The sequence below is a fragment of the Cebus imitator genome, unplaced genomic scaffold (assembly GCF_001604975.1).
Source record: "Cebus imitator isolate Cc_AM_T3 unplaced genomic scaffold, Cebus_imitator-1.0 Scaffold461, whole genome shotgun sequence".
NCBI lineage: Eukaryota > Metazoa > Chordata > Mammalia > Primates > Cebidae > Cebus > Cebus imitator.
The window spans coordinates 419,247-437,564 of record NW_016107776.1 but is presented as its reverse complement, the minus strand read 5'-3'; the positions used below and the strand labels follow the sequence as shown (position 1 = coordinate 437,564).

At 55.0% G+C, this 18,318-nt stretch overlaps 1 protein-coding gene across 5 annotated transcripts in view; it reads right to left on the bottom strand.

Moving 5' to 3' along the window:
* Positions 1-18,318, bottom strand: part of TXNRD2 (thioredoxin reductase 2) — a 57,788-nt gene that overhangs the window by 21,321 nt on the left and 18,149 nt on the right. For 3 of the 5 annotated variants that reach the window (XM_017512060.2, XM_017512061.2, XM_037732644.1), the window contains 6 exons: positions 17,753-17,831; positions 17,197-17,259; positions 12,723-12,793; positions 2,053-2,072; positions 923-1,014; positions 222-320 (listed from right to left, as the gene is read on the bottom strand). In XM_017512060.2, coding sequence (XP_017367549.1) covers positions 222-320; positions 923-1,014; positions 2,053-2,072; positions 12,723-12,793; positions 17,197-17,259; positions 17,753-17,831 — 424 coding nt within the window. The remainder of the gene's footprint in view (positions 1-221; positions 321-922; positions 1,015-2,052; positions 2,073-12,722; positions 12,794-17,196; positions 17,260-17,752; positions 17,832-18,318) is intronic. The other 2 variants (XM_017512062.1, XM_017512063.2) reach the window with 1 other exon arrangement.

Below are 18,318 nucleotides of genomic sequence, written 5' to 3'. Positions count from 1 at the left end.
AGAATCACACAGCCACACAGGTGGAGGGACACACAGCCTGAGGATGAAGAATCACACAGCCACACAGGTGGAGGGACACGTCTCCGAGTTAGCCTGGGGGTGGCGCTGGGAGTCTGGAGATGACAGGCCTGGCTCCTCCCACCTCAGGTGACCGCCTCAGGCTCTGGGGGCTGAGGGTTGGTGAGGACCCTGAGCAGGGCCTACAGATCTGCACAGCTCACCCTGCAAGGGGCCTCCTTCGTGGCAGCCATGGAGTGTTTAATGTCTCCACAATGACAACTCCAGACTTCGATTTTAACAAGAGACTTTTCCTTGAAGAGCTTTTCGTCACACAAAAAAAAAGAAAATCTCTATTGCTCCAGTCTAGGAGCTCGTCCTGCTGGCCACACGAGCGAGTGCACCCCAGACACAGACGGGGGCCGCTGTACACAGAGCACCTGTCCCCACGCCGCGGCCCCACAGGCTCTCTCGCAGCCAGCGCTGCCCTGTGCTCCTCACCCCGGCTCACACATTACAGCTTATTCCACTCCCATGCCACCAGAGGGGAAGCCAAGGGAGAGCAGGGAGTCGGGGGGTCTCTGAGATGGGCTAACACTTCTGCGGCACACAGCCACCTCTCACTAATGGGACAATCTGGAGGGTGACCCAATCTGCCGGCACAAGGCTGGGCTCAGCCTCCCTTCCCGGTTCCCGCAGTCAGCCGGAGGCCTCCGCGCAGCTGTGTGTCCCACCGCCACCCCTGCCCTCGCTCCGGCCGAGTGTTTACATATTTCCTGGACAACCTCCTCATCCAACTCAAACGCTATCGCTAAAGATTCAGGCGTCACTTGTGGCCCATGGCTGCACTGCACCTGCCTGGGAGGGGCCTGTGGGAGGAAGGGCCGCAGAGCCACAGGGCGGGAGCGGGGGCCACTGGCACTACCTGGTCAAAGCCGCGGAGGGGGATGCTTCGCATCATGACGGTGGTGTCCAGCCCGATCCCGGTGAGGAAGCCAGCACACTCCAGGGCCACGTCTGCAGCGCCGGCTAAGGAACACCACAGCTCCTAACTTTGGAAGCGATGGGACAACACCCTGGGGCCCTGTGCCGCAGCCCACGCCCCACCTATCCATGGCTGGCCCCGGAGGGGCTCACAACTCAAGACCCCACCTCCACATCTCAAGGGCACAGGCTGAGTTAGCAAGGAGCCACCACAGACTCGCTGCGCCCATGGGGTGTCCGACCCAGCTGGGTCCATCTCAGCCTCCAGGGCAAGGCCTGCATCGCGGGGGATCCCAGCTGGGATGGAGAGCAGCAGCCAGCTCAGGGAGGACCTTGGCCGTGGGAGATGCCAGGCGGCTGCCTTCTTCCCCCTGTGCTCTCAGCCAGCAGCTTGGGGCTCTCTTTTTTTTGAGAGAGAGTCTCGCTCTGCTGCCCAGGCTGGAGTGCAGTGGTACAATCTCAGCTCACTGCAACCTCCGCCTACCAGGTTCAGGTGATTCTCTTGCCTCAGCCTCTCAAGTAGCTGGGATTACAGGCATGCACCACCATACCCAGCTAATGTTTTCATTTTTAGTAAAGAAGGGGTTTCACCATGTCGGCCAGGCTGGTCTCAAACTCCTGACCTCAGGTAATCCACCTGCCATGGCCTCCCAAAGTGCTGGGATTATAGGTGTGAGTCACAACACCCAGCCGGGGGCTTTCATCTCCCTCAGACATCCCCTCGACCCCAGGCCCTCCTGTGGCTCCTCTCCTGACCCTCCCTGACTGTCCCTTCTGAAGGAATGGGTCCAGGCTGGGGCTGCTCTCGAGGGAAGATGGCCCAGCTGCCTCATGGCCATGTCCAGCCATCCCAGCTGTCTCAGTGCCCGGCTCAGGAAGAGCCTCCAGGAATCCCTGGCCAGAGGTCAGCTTCAAACTGTCCCCCAGCACAGGTCCTCCACGCCGAGAGGCCCGGTGAGTGTCTGATCTGAGGCAGCAAAGAGCCTGCCGGAAGGGCAGGCAGCAGGGAGGGACTCAGGGGAAGGAGTGTCCCATTCCCAGGATGGCCACCTGCATGCTGGTAAAGGATACAGCTGGCCCCGACCACCAACCTGTTAGAGAAACGAACAAAGCGTGTAAAGTGAGGCCTTTATTGACCAAGTGCGGTGGAGAAGAACCCTGCAGCCTTCGTCCAGGCCCTCTGTCAGCTCGTGAGCTCCGAGGCTGCCGTTCAGACAGCTCGCCCCAGGGTGCAAAGCCCACTTCCCAAGGCTACACTGTCAAGCATGTTGTGAATGAGCAAATCACCTGGCGGTAAAGAGCATGTGTGTCAATGACGTGGTACCTGTCCCCTGGAAGGTGCCTGGAGGCGTGGAGAAACATCCACCAGAGCTGCGCAGGGCGTTCTTTCTCTCCTGCAGGGCCTCCTGGGCCAAGGTGGAAGCCCGGAGTGGCTTGGCAGGACGGGGAGGCCACCAGACCACAAGGGAAGACATCGTCTGATCAGAACAGTCTCAAGGCCATGGAAGGCTTGGCCAGAGGCACATCCAGCCCTACCGCAGCCAGGTGCAGGACCAGGAGGCCAGCTCCCCAGAGCAGGGACCGAAGGAACCCAGGGATAGGGGAGGCAGCACAGGACGCCGAGATCCAGCAGTCATTGGAAATATTTGCTCTTGCAGTGAAAATCCCCCATTATTCAACACATGGGTTATGCACACACGTACACACACTTGTATGTGCACACATGCCACACACCTGTATGCACACGTGTCTGCACATACTCCCACATGGGCACACACAAATGTACACACATGCACACTCTCACATGGGTACACACATTCATTCATATACATGTATGCACACACTCACGTAGACACATGCATGCACACACATGCAAACGGGCACAGCACCTAATGTAGAACGAGAACTCCCAGCGGGGCAGCTGCCCGTGGGTGGGCTCCCACATCACCCTTCAGTCTTTGAACAAGAGGAGGTGATGTAAAGATGGATAAGCCCAATGTCAGTGCTAATCCCAGCAGGTACTAATGATATAATTCCATTTCAAAACGTAGCGTATCCCTTGGAATCATTCTGCAGGTGCCCTGCAGGAAGATCTGGCATGCAGCTTCCTCACAGCAGCTGGGGACAGAACTGCGCCACTGTCAGGATTAGGGTGAGCAGACAGAGCTCTGGCAGCCGGCTGAGCGCAAGGTGGTTACACGCCGCACTCAGCATGTGAGGACAGCGAGGGGAGACTCTGGGACGCCCAGCCGAACAGGACTGCAGAGATGAATTCGCAGCCTCACTCAGGGCCCGCAACACCTGAGAAACAGGTACCACAGTGTGCGCGCACTTTCAAAACGTGCAAACACACATACACATCTCTACACGGAGGTGACTTCCGAAATGACAAAACCGAACTCTTTTGGACTTGTTAAATGCGGTAAAACATACAAGCTTTTAAGATATGGAGTCATGAGTTACTGCCAATATAAACAAAAGTCCACTGCTTTGAATATCGTGCCGTAAATGCAAGGGTGAAACGGGTGAGAGCCCATCCTGTGGTGCCCCCCGCCCCCTGCTCCCAGAGGTGGCCGTGCGTGGGCGAGATGCTTCCTGCTGCACTGTGCAGGCACTAGGGGAGTGAGGCCAATGCATCCCTTCCCTGCGTGTCAGGGCCTTCCTGGCCCTGAGGCCAACTCTCCTCCCGACATGGGATGTCCAGCCGCAGGATGGGGGCCAGGCTGCTCTCCAGGCCTCCTACCTCATTGCTAGGGATCCTGCAACATGCCCTCCTGATTTCGCCACAAACGTTTGCTGTCTCTGCCGCCCATGTGTGCATCCCCACCTCCTACACGATGCTGACCCACCAGGACTGGATGAGGGGGAAGGTGACTCTCTAGGCCCTCTCTTGGAACCCCCCAGCGCCCAGGCCTCCTGTCCTGGCAGCCAAGGGTACAGCAGAAGCTCCCACCTCGAGGGCCATCTTCAAAGTCACAGGTGACTCCATCCCTCAGCTGCCAGCTCTGAACAGCAACTGAGGGCACGGCTGGGAGGAGGTGAGCACCGTGGACGCAATCCCGAGTGGGCGTCCTTGACCCTATGTGTTCAGCTGAAATCTCAGCGAAAGCTCACATATCGCCTGTGTGGAGGGTCACTTTGGGCCTCCTCTTGTTGTCATGAGCAAAGACTACTGACAGCATTGGTTTTCACTGTGCCCTTCCCCACACTGATCAAATTATGCGAATGTTTACGCTCTGAAGAATGCAGGATATGAGAACTCAATCAGAGAACTCCACTCAGACCAGCTAACGTAAGAAAATGCCCGAGTGAAATGAGACAGACACCGAAGCCTCCACATCACAAGGATAGAGACAGCCCAATGACAGCCACCTGCAGACAGCCTCTGCAGGCCACCCGCAGCCCAACAGGGGTGGGGACAGACAGGAAAGTGGTGCAGCGACCAACTCAAGCCACGGCTGGACACAGGAGGTTAGAGGTGCTGGCCACAGAAGTCAAGGGACTTGACAGACAGCTCACGGGACCTGGGCGTAGGGGGCTGGAATCACTCAACTTATCACTACATTAAAAGACCCAAAGGTTGGGTGTGGTGGGTCATGTGTACAATCCCAGCACTCTGGGAGGCCAGGGTGGACAGACTGCTTGAGCCCAGGAGTTCAAGACCAGCCTGGGCAATATAGCTTGTCCCCATCTCTACAAAATAAAAAAAAATTCCGGGGGCATGGTGGTATGCACCTGCAGTCCCAGCTACTCAGGAGGCTGAGGAAGGAGGATCGCCTGGGCCTAGGAGTTTGAGGCTGCAGTGAGCTGCACTCCAGCCTGGCAGACAGAGTGAGACCCTGTCTCTAAAACAAACAAAACAAAACAAACAAAACATCAAGTTTCAGTGTGATCCCGGCAGCTCCATTCTCTGTGCTTTTTGGTGTGCAAACATTTTCTAAGGAGGCATAATAACTACTGCAGGATTAGCCTAATCACAGGGCAGGCTTTCTTGTTCAAAACTGGAATGGGGGGAGGAAGCAGAAACAAAAGCATTAATTCAGGCCATGAAGCCCAGGCTTAAAGAACAATCCATCTGCCTCTTGAGCTTGAAGGCCCCTGATCCGCTCTCCAGAGGGAACCCTCACACAAAGTGAGAGTCTCACGGGAGGCACCTGGTTTTTTGGCGGTCCTGCCAGCCCAGGAAATGCCAGATGGGCCGCCAAGCTGTGGACGCCCCAGGGTGGCAGCATAGGGCTGGGGGCGCCCCAAAGGCCTCCATCCTCGGCTTGCCTAGGACCTCACCAGCCCCACCCAACCCCTCAGGGCCAGATGCTGGGCCAGAGCCCCTGTGTGCTGGCCCTGTAACAAATGCCACTGAAAGCCCTGCCTTCCCATGACTTAGCCACAGGGACGCACAGAGAGGTGGCGGGGGCTCTGCAGTCTGGGAACAAGCACCAGGCGGACAACTGGTCTCCCTGCTGCACAACACAAGGACATCCCATCACACTGGGGAATGGGCCGCTTAAATTAAATTTTCTCGCAAACGGCTGTGGTTCTTCCCAAGATAAAATTTATCTTCTTCCTTCTTGCGCTTAGGAAGAGAGAAAAATGATCGCAGTACCTGGCTGGCTTCCGGACTTCCTAAGGGTCAAATGAAAGCTCTTTCCATGACACACTGACAGGCAGCCTTAAACCAGCCCAAGTTATAAAAACACTCTGCCTCTCAGAGCCCCAGGGGCGCGAGGACAGACAGCAGCAGGCTGCTGGAGCAGCCTCCGAGGGTGGACAGACCCGGCTAGCTGCAGCCCCTCCCCCAGGGGCCAGTGTATGGGCTGGGCAGTCCCTGAGCCAGCCTGGAGGAGAGACTGGCCCCATGCTCCCTAAACCCCCACGGGGACCTGGGCAGGGGCTGCAGAGCCGGCAGCAGGAACAGGCAGGCCCTGGTTGTTTCCGGGAAGCAGCACCTCTGTTACCGGACCTGAGAGGAGGCTGCGGTCTCATTCACACCCTCTGCCCCATCCCAGTGTTGCCAGCTCAGAGCCCTGCTTTGCGGAGAGCAGACCTACAGACACAGCGAGAGGGAGGGCTAGAATGGAGTGACCACAATTCCCTATTTTGGGGTTAGGGCCCCCGAGCTCCAAAACCTGGCACTGAGGGAGAAGACAAAGCCCAGGGCTGTGGGCATGCGGGAGGCAAGGCACGCTGGCAGGCCCAAGTCCCCACCAGGCACAGAGGCTTATGGGTGGGGGCAGCCTCCAGGTCAGCGTGTGGCAGGAAGACGGTGTGGCTGTGGGACTGGAGTGGAGCTCAGCTCCTCAGGTTCCTCTTGGCTGCACTTGGCTCCGGACCCCCAGTGCCTCCCTCTGTAAAGGAGCTCCCAGGAGTGGGCTCACTGTCCTCGCCTTCCACATTCCTTCATCTGCTAGGGGCTTGCTCTGTGGAATGGAAGGTCCGGCTTGTAAGGCCGCACGGCACCGCCAACCCTAGTCATCTGGGGTCTCGTGCCCCTCTGCACCCCACCTCATGCAGTGGCCATTGTTCCCAGAGGGGCTCCGCTGCCTGCCCAGGGGATGCTGTCCTTCCCCAGAACCCTCCTCTCTTCTTCCACCTGTCTTGCACTTCCAGAGCAGGAAAGACACAAGACCAGCAGAAAAGGCAAACGGGCTGGGCACAAGGCAGGTGTCTGCATGGCTGAGGCAGAGCAGGAGCCGACCTGGAGTCCCTCCCAGGGTCCCTCCCAAGGCTGGGAGGACAGCCCCTGGCTCTGGGGCATGGCTCTGGGAGTGGGGCAGCCAGAACGTCCCTCACCCCACCCCAGTGCACTCAAGGGCCCTGCTCACCCACCCACAAGCTCACACTGCTTTTTCAGGAGTTTTCTGCACGTCTTCATCACCCTCCTGGGTTACAAACCTGGTGCTCAGCCCACTCTGGCCAACAGATACGGCCCCGTTTTGCCAGCATACGGGTGTTTAGTGAAGGGCACTGTTTAATTGTCCCCCTTGACTAAGCTTGGACGTGATCCCCTTACCTCTGCCATCTGTCTGGCCCTGGCCTCCCCAAGACCTGATGCAAACAGAGGAGGAAGGGGGCTCCCAACTTGGGGCCCAAGGTGCACTGTGATGCCTGGGTGGCCTCTCTGGGGCAAAAGTGGCATGGTACGATCTTGCAGGCTGGGCCGTAGGCCCCGCAGTGGGCACCACGCAGCAGCTCCGGAGCTCCCAGCCGTGGGCCCCACGCAGACGTGCCCTGAAAGGAGTTTCTGACGGCAGCCTGTGCTGTAGTGGAGAGGGACGACGGAGGCCTTGTGCATGCTGCAAACCCACCGGGGCCTGGGCCAGGGCCCAGTGCACCTCCTTGGTGGAGGAGCCAACCAGGGGACGCAGTGTCCACTACAAGAGGGGCACTGGGATGCTGGGCACCCTGAGTTGCCTACCTAGCCTCCCGGATGGCACCAAATAGAAACGTCCCACCCGACTACAGAGGCACTCAGGGGCCAGGGAAGCAGCCCCGGGGTCCATATTAATTTCAGCTCCATTTTAAAGGCGAGTTAAAATAAACATGGGGAATATTTATAAGGCAAATAAATCTGGCAGAAACAGCCCCTCCAAGTGTGAGTGGAGGCCTCCCCTCAGCCCCAGCCCAAGCTGATAAAATACAGAAATGCTACTGTAGACCCTCCGGGCTTATTTTGACTGCGGCAGAGGAATGTAACATGTAAACACTGACTCCCATATTACACTGTTACAACTTGCATTAACAGCGCCGCACAAAAGCCGCATTTTCACAGAAGCATCGTACAGGGATATATCTCCAGCTTAATTTTTAAAAAAACCATTTCCTCACATAAATCATGCTCAGAACGAAACGGGTGACTGATACATTGCAAACACTTTTTTTCTTAAACAATAACATACCTAGATTCCTTCTAAACGAAAGAGCTTAAAAAAAAATCTTCTAAATGTTTTTTTTCTGAAGAAAATAAACACTGCAGTTTCTTTCCCGACCAAAATATCTGGGGCCGTGTCTTCCCGGCCGAGCCGGCTGCCCCCAGCACGGGGTTGCAGGGTGGCACTCCCCAAGCCCCAGCCACCTTGCCGGGGAGACAGCAGGGGCAGGGCACCCAGAGTGCCAGGCCGCTTCCCCAGCCCCAAGTGGGCAGCCTCTGAGGGGAATGGGTGTGACCAGGACGGAGAAAGTGCTGGCCTGCAGTGACCGAAGTCCCCAGCACACCAAGGGGCCCAGCAGACTTCCTTGGGCTGCCGGACATCCAAAGCCATTTCCCTGCAGACAAGGCATCCTGCAGGGGCTGGACAAGCATCGACTCCACCCAGAGAAGCCGACGTGAAAGACAGCCAGAGCCACTGGCAGGACTCGGGACGCCGGGTGAGGACAGGACCTCAAGGCGGGCACCGGGGCCCGGGCAGCCCATCCCCACCACACCACAGAAGACTGCAGCCAGCCCAAGGATGTAAAAGAAAATCCAACTTGTGGACGCCCATAAGGAAAATACAGGGCTTAAAAAAAAAAATCTTGGGGGTGGGGCAGGCCTTTCTGAACATGTAATAAATCAAAAAGCCATTAAGTATAAAAGATTTAAGTTACATTTTAAAAAAAGTTAAACTATTTGTACGTTGCCCAAGTTAAAAGACGCTGGAAGCTGAGAAAATCTGCACCGCGAGTGACAGAGGATCACATCCCTAATACACAAACCAGCGGGAGGGCAAGGACAGAGCAAAGCCAGATAGGAAAGCGCACAGGGACCATGCTGGCGACCTGCACAGCTCATCTCAAACAAGGCTGCGAAACGAGGTTTTCCACGTCGGTAAGTGAAAAGACCACGATCACAGCAAATGCACAGAGTCAGATCGTGTGTAACCCGGCAGACAGTGAAAGAGAAAAACCAGTCCAGGTGCAGGAGCTCAGTAATCCCAGCACTTTGAGAGGCCAGGGCGATCACTTGAGCCCAGGGGTTCGAGGCTAGCCTGGGCCACACAGCGAGTCCTTGCTCTAAATAAAAAAATTAAAAAATAGGCCGGGCGCGGTGGCTCAAGCCTGTAATCCCAGCACTTTGGGAGGCCGAGGCGGGTGGATCACGAGGTCAAGAGATCGAGACCATCCTGGTCAACATGGTGAAACCCCGTCTCTACTAAAAATTCCAAAACATTAGCTGGGCATGGTGGCGCGTGCCTGTAATCCCAGCTACTCAGGAGGTTGAGGCAGGAGAATTGCCTGAACCCAGGAGGCGGAGGTTGCGGTGAGCCGAGATGGCGCCATTGCACTCCAGCCTGGGTAACAAGAGTGAAACTCCGTCTCAAAAAAAAATAATAATAAAATAAAATAATAAAAAAGTAGTAATTAGCTGGGCGTGGTAGCAGGCGCCTGTAATCCCAGCTACTCGGGAGGCTGAGGCAGGAGAATTGCTTGAATCCAGGACTTCAAGGCTGCGGCGAGCCATGATTGTACCACGGCACTCCAGCTGGGTGACAGAGCAAAGACTATCTTAAAGATAATAAACAAAAACAGAAATAAAAAAACAGATAAACGGATAACCCAGAAATTATGGTATAGCAGGAAAGAGTGACTGCTGTGACAACAGAAAAACTTAAAATTTCTGTATGAAATAGTATCACCAATTCCAAAGACAAGCCACAATCGGGGGTCCAATGGAGGGCAGTGGGCAGTCGATGGAAACCAGGGTGAGCCCAGCACAGTCTCAGGACGTGTGGGTGCGCCATGGGTAGCAGTGACCGTGGCCCAGCCCAGGGGCATGGGAGTAGAGGCTCCTTTCTGTTTCGTGTCTAATCAAAAGGCAGATGCCTGAGTTACCAAGGACGGGGAAGCGTGCAGAATATACATGGAACCGGTGTGACTGGCTGCCAGCAAAATGTGTTATGATCAAAGGGCAGCTCCCCTCACACTCAGCTTTTCTACTTCTAGGAAAGACCCCCGACAGGGATGTAAAGTGTGTAAGACCACCTCACAGCCACTGGGATGGCCACTGCCAAAAACACAGGAAACAGCAAGTCCAGGGAGTTTAAAGGAAAAATTAAAAATTAAAGAAGGAAAGAAAAGCAGTAAACAACGTGCAGGCGAGGATGCGGGGACCCGAGTCCTCCTGAACTGCTGGTGAGAACGGAAGATGGTCCGGCCGTCGCGGGAAACAGGATAGAGGTCCTCAGATCCTATGATCCTGCAATCCCACTTCTGGGTTTGCACGCAAAAGAATTGAAAGTAAGGTCTCTAAGAGGTATTTGCACGCCCATGTTCACAGCGGCACTATTCACAACAGCCAAGAAGCGGAGGCAACTCGGGTGTACGCTGACAGGTGAGTGGATGAACAAAATACGGTGTGCCTGTACAATGGAATTACTCAGGAAATTCAGAAACAACACGGATGAAAAGAGTTCCAGAGATGGATAGTGGTGATGGTTTCAGGACCTGATGAGTACATTTAATACCACTCAACTGCGTACTTAAAAATCGTTAAAGTGGGCTGGCCGAGGTGGCTCACGCCTATAATCCCAGCATTTTGGGAGGCCAAGGCAGGTGGATCACCTGAGGATAGCAGTTTGAGACCAGCCCGGCCAACATGGTGAAACGCCATCTCTACTAAAAATACAAAAGATTAGCCAGGTGTGGTGGCACACGCCTGTAGTCTCGGCTACTCAGGGGGCTGAGACAGGAGAATCGCTTGAACCCGGGAGGTGGAGGTCACAGTGAGCTGAGATTACAGCACTGCACTCCAGCCTGGGCGACACAGTGAGACTGCACCTCAAAAAAAATAATAATAATAAAGTGGTAAATTTTATACTATGTGTTTTATCACAACGAATAATTGGGATAATGTGTCAGAAGCACTTATAATGGTTTAAAGAGATGCACCTCGAAGGTTTTCACTACAGCATTGATAATGACGAAGAAGCTACTGAAATGCTCATTAATAGGAGAAAGGTCAAAGGAACTACACAACTCCGATTCAAGGGAATCCAGTCCTGACCCCACACAAAGATACCCTGTGAAGTGTGAAATAATTACAAGCAAAACATGTGACACACCACTCACACATGCACACACACGCGTGTGCACATGCAAACATGCATACCACACACATGTGCATGTACACCATGTACATACTGGCACGCTCAGAGGTGGGACCCTTTTCCACTGCTATTTTCTCCTGGGGAAGGCTAGAGACCAAGCTAGCCTTGCTATTGACCAAGCCTCTGCCGCCCTCTGGTGGCCTCTCTGGTCCCTGCCAGCATGAAGTCTCCACACCCCACAGACGGGAGCTGCCTGGACCTGGGACCTCAGAATAGCCTCTCTGTGGGCGTCGGAAGGCATTAGGGACTCTGCACCTGCTCCCACGGGAAGTGAGAGCCACTTGCACGCTGCTAGTCCCCCTTCCACAACCAAGATGTTGTTTCGGAGGCCTCTGGAGCCTTTGCTAGATTTCAGGGAAACCCAATGTGCAAACCAGAAGGCAGTGAGGGTGTCAGATGAGGGCTGGGGTAGGGATTGCCGGCTCTCCCCTCCTTAATGTTCTCCCTGATGTCCCTGATGGGACCCACTGGAATCCCAGGGCTCCCGGGAAGCCCATTTGACAACGACTGACCTAGATAACAAACAGCTGACTCCCTTTACATGGCATTCGTGTTATTACCTCCAAGGAAGCCACAAGACAGTACATCAATGGCCCTTCAGAGGGGTACAGGTCACAGGCTTATTGTTTTGTTTGTTTTGAGAGAAGGTCTCACCCTCTCCCAGGCTGAGTGCAGTGGTGCAATCACAGCTCACTGTAGCCTCAACCTCCTGGGCTCAAGCAATCCTCCCACCTAAGCCTCCCAAGTAGCTGGGACTACAGGTGCACAGTACAATGCTTGGTCAATATTTTTAAGATTTTGGTAGGCTGGGCGTGGTGGCTCGCACCTATAATTCCAGCACTTTGGGAAACTGAGGTGGGCAGATCACCTGACGTCAGGGGTTCAAAACCAGACTGGCCAACATGGAGAAACCCCGTCTCTACTAAAAATACAAAAATTAGCCACACGAGGTTGTGGGCGCCTATACTCCCAGCTACTGGGGAGGTTGAGGCAGGAGAATCGCTTGAACCCAGGAGGCGGAGGTTACAGTAAGCCGAGATTGAGCCACTGCACTCCAGTCTGGGTGACAAAGCGAGACTCCATCTCAAAAAAAGAAGATTTCTCACGCCTGTAATCCCAGCACTTTGGGAGGCTGAGGCGGGTGGATCACGAGGTCAAGAGATCAAGACCATCCTGGTCAACACGGTGAAACCCTGTCTCTACTAAAAAATACAAAAAATTAGCTGGGCATGGTGGCGCGTGCCTGTAATCCCAGCTACTCAAGAGGCTGAGGCAGGAGAATTGCCTGAACCCAGGAGGCAGAGGTTGTGATGAGCCGAGACAGCGCCATTGCACTCCAGCCTGGGTAACAAGAGCGAAACTCCATCTCAAAAAAAAAAAAAGAAGAAGATTTTTGTAAAGTCAAGGTCTCACTATATTACCCAAGCTGATCTCGAACTCCTGGCCTCTAGCAATCCAATCCTCCTGCCTCAGTTTCCCAAAGTGCTAAGCTAGCAAGCGTGAGCCACTGTGCCTGGCCACAAACGACAGGCCTTTTCTCCTTCTTTTGGGTAAACTGGAAAGAAAGCCCCAGGAGCCAAGCAGCGGCGCAGGCTCTCAGGGCCCAGTGCTCACTCTGGTGAACAGAGAGGACCCCATCATGCATGCGACAGGCCTTACGTTTTTCCAGGGGACTCCTTCAGCCAGAAGATGTCATCGCTTGTGATTCCATATTCCAAGGCACCTTCGATCTGTCAAGACAGAAATGACCCCTGGGATGAGAGCTCCATTTGGCCTGCCCTGGGGCTTCCTTACAGAGGACGCCAGCTTTGCAGACTCGGCCAGCGCCATCCCAGAGCACCATGCACAGGGCTTCCCTGCTGCCAGTCCTTGTCTGCAGGCTGTGGCTTCTTTGGGGCTGCAGGTGGCCTGTCTGCATCTAAGCTGCTGTGCTCCTGGGCCCGGCGCCCTCGCAGGATACCTTTCCCCTCTGCTCCCCAAGACCCTCCCCTTGACCCTGGTTCAGACCAGGACACAGGGCCTGAGGTAGGCACAACAACTGCAGGGGCCACACTGGCAACAGCTGGGCCCCCTCAAGTCTGTCCGGGTCCTGGACAGACATATCACACAGACAGAGGCATGCAGCCCCAGGGAGCGGCACCTGGGCTCTGGGGAGGTCCAGGCTCAGAGAGGGGAAGCGGGGAGAGTCAGCAATCAGGGCCAGCAGAGCTCAAGTGTGTCTGTGCGGCAGGGGTGGGCTGCCAGGCCAGCGAGAGGAGAGGAGGCACAGGGTGTGCGTGCCACGGGCTGAGGTGTGCAGGGCCTGAGGGGCAGTTCTGAGGGCACCCGGCTGAAGCCAGGACGGACTTCACTCTCAAATCAGACAGGTCACCTGAAGAGGGGCGGCCAAGCAGGTGGGGAGACCCAGGGTGAACGTCCCCTTAGCAGCCATGAGAACAAGATGTGCTCGTGCAGGAAATGGATCTCACAGTTTATGCTTCCAATTGGCAAAAAAAATAAAGTCAGGAATTTCTAAAAAAAAAAAAAAAAAAAAAGGAATTTCTCGGGTTTGCTCAAGGAAAACCGAAAGGTCTGGCGATCAAAGGGACTAAAACGCAGGCAAGTCTTGGCAGGCACCCTGGGAGGGCGTGGCAGGGAGGGCGGAGCGGCCCTGAGCTGCCTGCCCCGCAGGACCAGGAGCGCCTGATGCTTCCCCTGTGGGCCCACAGAGCCGGCAGCAGCTGCCTGTGAGTTGCACAGCAGGGCCAGGCCAGGGCCCCTCTGCAGGGCTCCCCGGTGCAGACCATGTGCAGCTCTCCCGGGGCCGCAGAGAAGCCCAGGTGACCGCTGGGCTGCTGGGAGCTGGCTGTGACCTTCTTTAAGCAGAACCACCATGAGCCCAGCTGCCAGGTCCGGGGATCACTTGGACCCTGTCTGCGGCAGCTGCCTTGAACAGCAGCACAGTGTCATCCTACAGAGCCACGCAGCCACGAGCCCCTCTGTGCATAAGCAACCTGCCCCCGATAGAGGCTCCTGTGGCTGCCTAGTGGCCAGAGAAGCCTCGTAGCCTCTAAGGACTGGGGGTGCTCGTGCTCCTCGGGGCCCCTCCTCTCCCTGTTTCCCCAGTAAGCACAGGGTGAAGTGGAGGCTGGGGTCACATCCAAGTAGCAGCAGAACCTCCCCTTGCTCTGCCTCCACCAGACGGCCCCGGGTCTAAGTCAGAGGCGGTGTGGCCCAGACCAAGGGACCCATGGTCTTCGAGAGCTTGGCTGCGGCCTACTCAGAGGCTTAGAGCAGACGGCACCCGGTCCCCCAGGAGACCCGTGAGGACTGGCCTCGGCCAAAGCTCTCTGCCCACCCTCAGCCCCCATTTGCTTTCCCTGCAGCAGCTACCCCCCCAACCTTGGGGCCCCTTCCTCAACTCTGCCCCCCACAACCCACAAGACTGGGCCAGGAGTTATTCACCAGTCTGTTAAAAACAGTGATAACACTGACAAAAAACTGTGAGATTCAGAATTATGGAAATTAACCACAGGCTTGCAGCAACACACGGAACATTCAGTCGGGAAAAACAGCTGAAGCTGGGTGAGAACGGGAGCTCCAGGGTGTTTTCACTCACTCTGGTCCTACCCCGACCTCAGCGGCAGCCCTGAACAGTAATGGCCAGAGAGGGCAGAACCCAGCTGGGGTCTTTCAAAGCCCCTCCCAAAGAAGAGTCAGAGTCAGCATCTGACCCTGCCAGGGTTCCCCAGAAGACCCCCTCAAAAGAGTCATCTTGGCCAGGCGCAGTGGCTCACACCTGTAATCCCAGCACTTTGGGAGGCTGAGGCAGGCGGATCATGAGGTCAAGAGATCGAGACCATCCTGGCCAACATGGTGAAACCCCGTCTCTACTAAAAAAAAAAAAAATACAAAAATTAGCTGGGTGTAGTGACATGCGCCTGTAGTCCCAGCTATTCAGAGGCTGGGACAGGAGAATTGCTTGAACCCGGGAGGCAGAAGTTGCAGTGAGCCAAGATCGCGCCACTGCACTCCAGCCTAGGCAAGAGTACGACTTCGTCTCAAAAAAAAGAAAAAAAAAAAAAAGGGTCATCTGTATCCGTATCCAGCCTCACTGGAGCTCAGCCAGGACTAAAAGCCTCGCTCTGGGGGCATTTGTCTGAGGTTTTCCTCTCAGCTGCCTGAGGGATGGGTAACAGTTGGAGCCAACAACAGACTGCCCAAAAAGCTTCAAAGGAAAAGCCGAGGCATGAGATGTCCACTGGAGCTTTGCAAAGCTCCAGCATATTCCTGGGAACCCAGGCCAGGCACACACACAGCACTGTGCACACATCAGGAGGGACCAAGGAGGCCCTGAGGCCTCACCTCCAGCTGACCTTGCCCTCTGCACAGGCAGGAGGTGAAGGCTAGGGAAGAGCTGCCTGCTGCCTGCTGAGTGTGGAAGGCATCCCCTCCAAATGCACACGGAGCCCTCAGCAAAGACCCGGAGAATCCTTGGTTTAGAGAAATCTCCATGCAGTTATTGGCTGACCATTAAGCTAAACAAGTAGAGACATCAGTGGCCACATCCAACAAAGAATAAGAGTCTACAAAGTCAGTTCCAAAAAGTCACCAGCTAAGCGGCTGAAACAACAGACTCCTGGGGCAGAGGGAGAATCTGGTTTCCAAAGTTACCACAAGAAATTATTCGGAAAAAAAAAAAAAAAGAAAGAAATTATTCGAAAGGTTCAGCTTTCAATTAAAAAATTATAAGATACGGTCGGGCGTGGTGGCTCAAGCCTGTAATCCCAGCACTTTGGGAGGCCGAGGCAGGTGGATCACGAGGTCAAGAGATCAAGACCACCCTGGTCAACATGGTGAAACCCCGTCTCTACTAAAACTACAAAAAATTAGCTGGGCATAGTGGCGTGTGCCTGTCATCCCAGCGACTCAGAAGCCTGAGGCAGGAGAATTGCCTGAACCCAGGAGGCAGAGGGTGCGGTGAGCCGAGATGGTGCCATTGCACTCCAGCCTGGGTAAGAAGAGCGAAACTCCGTCTCAAAAAAAAATTACGAGATACATGAAGAAACAAGAAACCAAGACCCGCATACACTGCTGGAAGGAATGTGAAATGCAGTCATTTTGGAAAACAGTCTGAGGTTCCCTGAAAGGGTCAACATAAAGCTACCACGTGACACGGCAGTTCTGCTCCTAGGTGCAACCCCAGAGAAGTGAAAACTGAAGTCCACCAAAGGCTTCTGTGCAGATGCTCACAGCGGCACTATTCATAATAGCTAAAAAGTGCAAACAATCCCTGTGTTCATCCACGAGCAGGCGGATACACAAAATGTCGTCTATCCATACAACGGAATAGTACCTAGCCATAAAAAGGAATGATACTGACAAGATACTGACAAGCGCTACCATGTGGGTGAACCTGGAGGATGTTACGCTCAGTGAAGTAAGCCAGTCGCGAAAAGACACACGTACGATTCCAGTTACATGAGAAGGACTTACAGGTACGATTCCACTCACACGAGGTGCTTAGTGTTGTCAGATTCATAGAGACAGAAAGTAGGTGGTGGTTGCCAGGGGCTGGGGGAGGAGGTGCTGGGGAGTTAGGTTTAATGGGAAAAGAATTTCAGTTCGGGACGATGGAAGGAGTTCTGGCAATGGATGATGGTGACTGATGGCCGCACAGCTCTGTGAATGTACTAAAAACCACTGAATTGTACCCTATAAAAGTCTGAATTTTATAGCGTGTGGATTTTATTTCAAACTTTTTTTAAATTTGGGGAGGAGAAGGAGGATGAGGAATGAGGCTTATATCCTGAACGTTCCAACCATTCTGAGGCTGAAGGGAAAAGGGGAATCAGCAATGGAAACTGAGGAAGTAGGAGGCGGGATGGAAGGCGATGCATCCAGCAGGGCCCAGGGGGAGAACAGAACAAGAGCTGTCCGTCCTGAGGATCTGGTAGCATGGAGGCCACTGGGGACCCCACATTTCAGCAGTGTGGATTCAAGAGAACTGGAAAGCAGAAAGTGATGACAGTGAGTATAAGGGAAAAGAGTGTGCAAGCCGCTGGTGTGGGAAGCGCGTGTGTAAAAGTGCATCCCTCAAAGCGCCCGGGGATGGGCCAGTGCAGCAGGGATGCTGCACTCTGGGGACACTCACGTGTGCGGGGTACCTCGGCCGGCCTCCAGTAGCGATGACGATGTGGTCAGCTGACAGCAGAATCTGAGAAGAAAGGGAACGCCGTAGGTCAGACAGATGCATAGTGGCCACGCACCAGAGGGCCCGAGCACCGCAGACCCTGGCCAGCAGTTCCCACGGCCCCTGCCCTGCAACGTGGAGCCTCGGCCAGCAGTTCAGAGGCCCCACGAAGCTGGAATCCCATCAACAGGCAGCTGGGTGGGAGGGAGACAGGCAAAAAGGACAGGCGGACGTCCTAACTCCAACCACTTCGTGGTGTACTAAGCACCCTCAAATCCTCACAAAATCCTGCAAACAGGCTGTGGTCATAAACCCCGTTGCCATGTCACTCCGAGGAGCAGGGCAGCAAAGTATTTGATCATTTTAAAGACAAATGCGCAGCCTCAAAGGAAGCCATCTTTTCAATTCCAACAGCACGTGTTACTGAGGACAGCACCCAGGACAAACACAGCTGCAGCTGGTGCCCCAGGTCTGCAGAAGGGTCCACGAGGGGCCAGCAAGTGAGTCAGAGACTCACCTCTTTCCCACCTTTGGCAACACCACGAACTGTGTGCTCGTCGACAAAGCCAGCTTTGACGTTAAAGTACTTGACTTTTCTGAAAGATAAAGATTAGATTTTCAAACATTTCCTCTGCAAATTAAACCTCACCAATCGGATCAAACAGGGAGCAAGGGTAAAAGGGAGCTCCAGCCCCCAGCAGGGCCTAGTGCTATGGCTCAGGCGGGGCAAGAGGCAAGCGGCCACCACACTGAGAAGCATGGAGGGGATGTGGGGGCACTCGCCTGTCCCCCAGGGATCCCAGGGACATGTTAACCACAGGTGTCCAAGCAGGGACAGAGGCCAGCTCAGCACAGTCCTGAGAGGCCACGTACAGCCCTGGTGTGCAGCAAGGGGTGGCCGGACCTCTCTTGGGGACAGTCCTCATCACCTAGACATGTTCCAGCAGGGAGCTGTGGCACCCACCAGCTGGCATGACGTTCTGCCTTCAGGGGTGCGGTGACACCAAGAGAATGGGCATGACAAGGCTGGCGAAACGCTGGCTGGGTGCATGGTGCACAAGAACCAATGACCTACACTGCTTT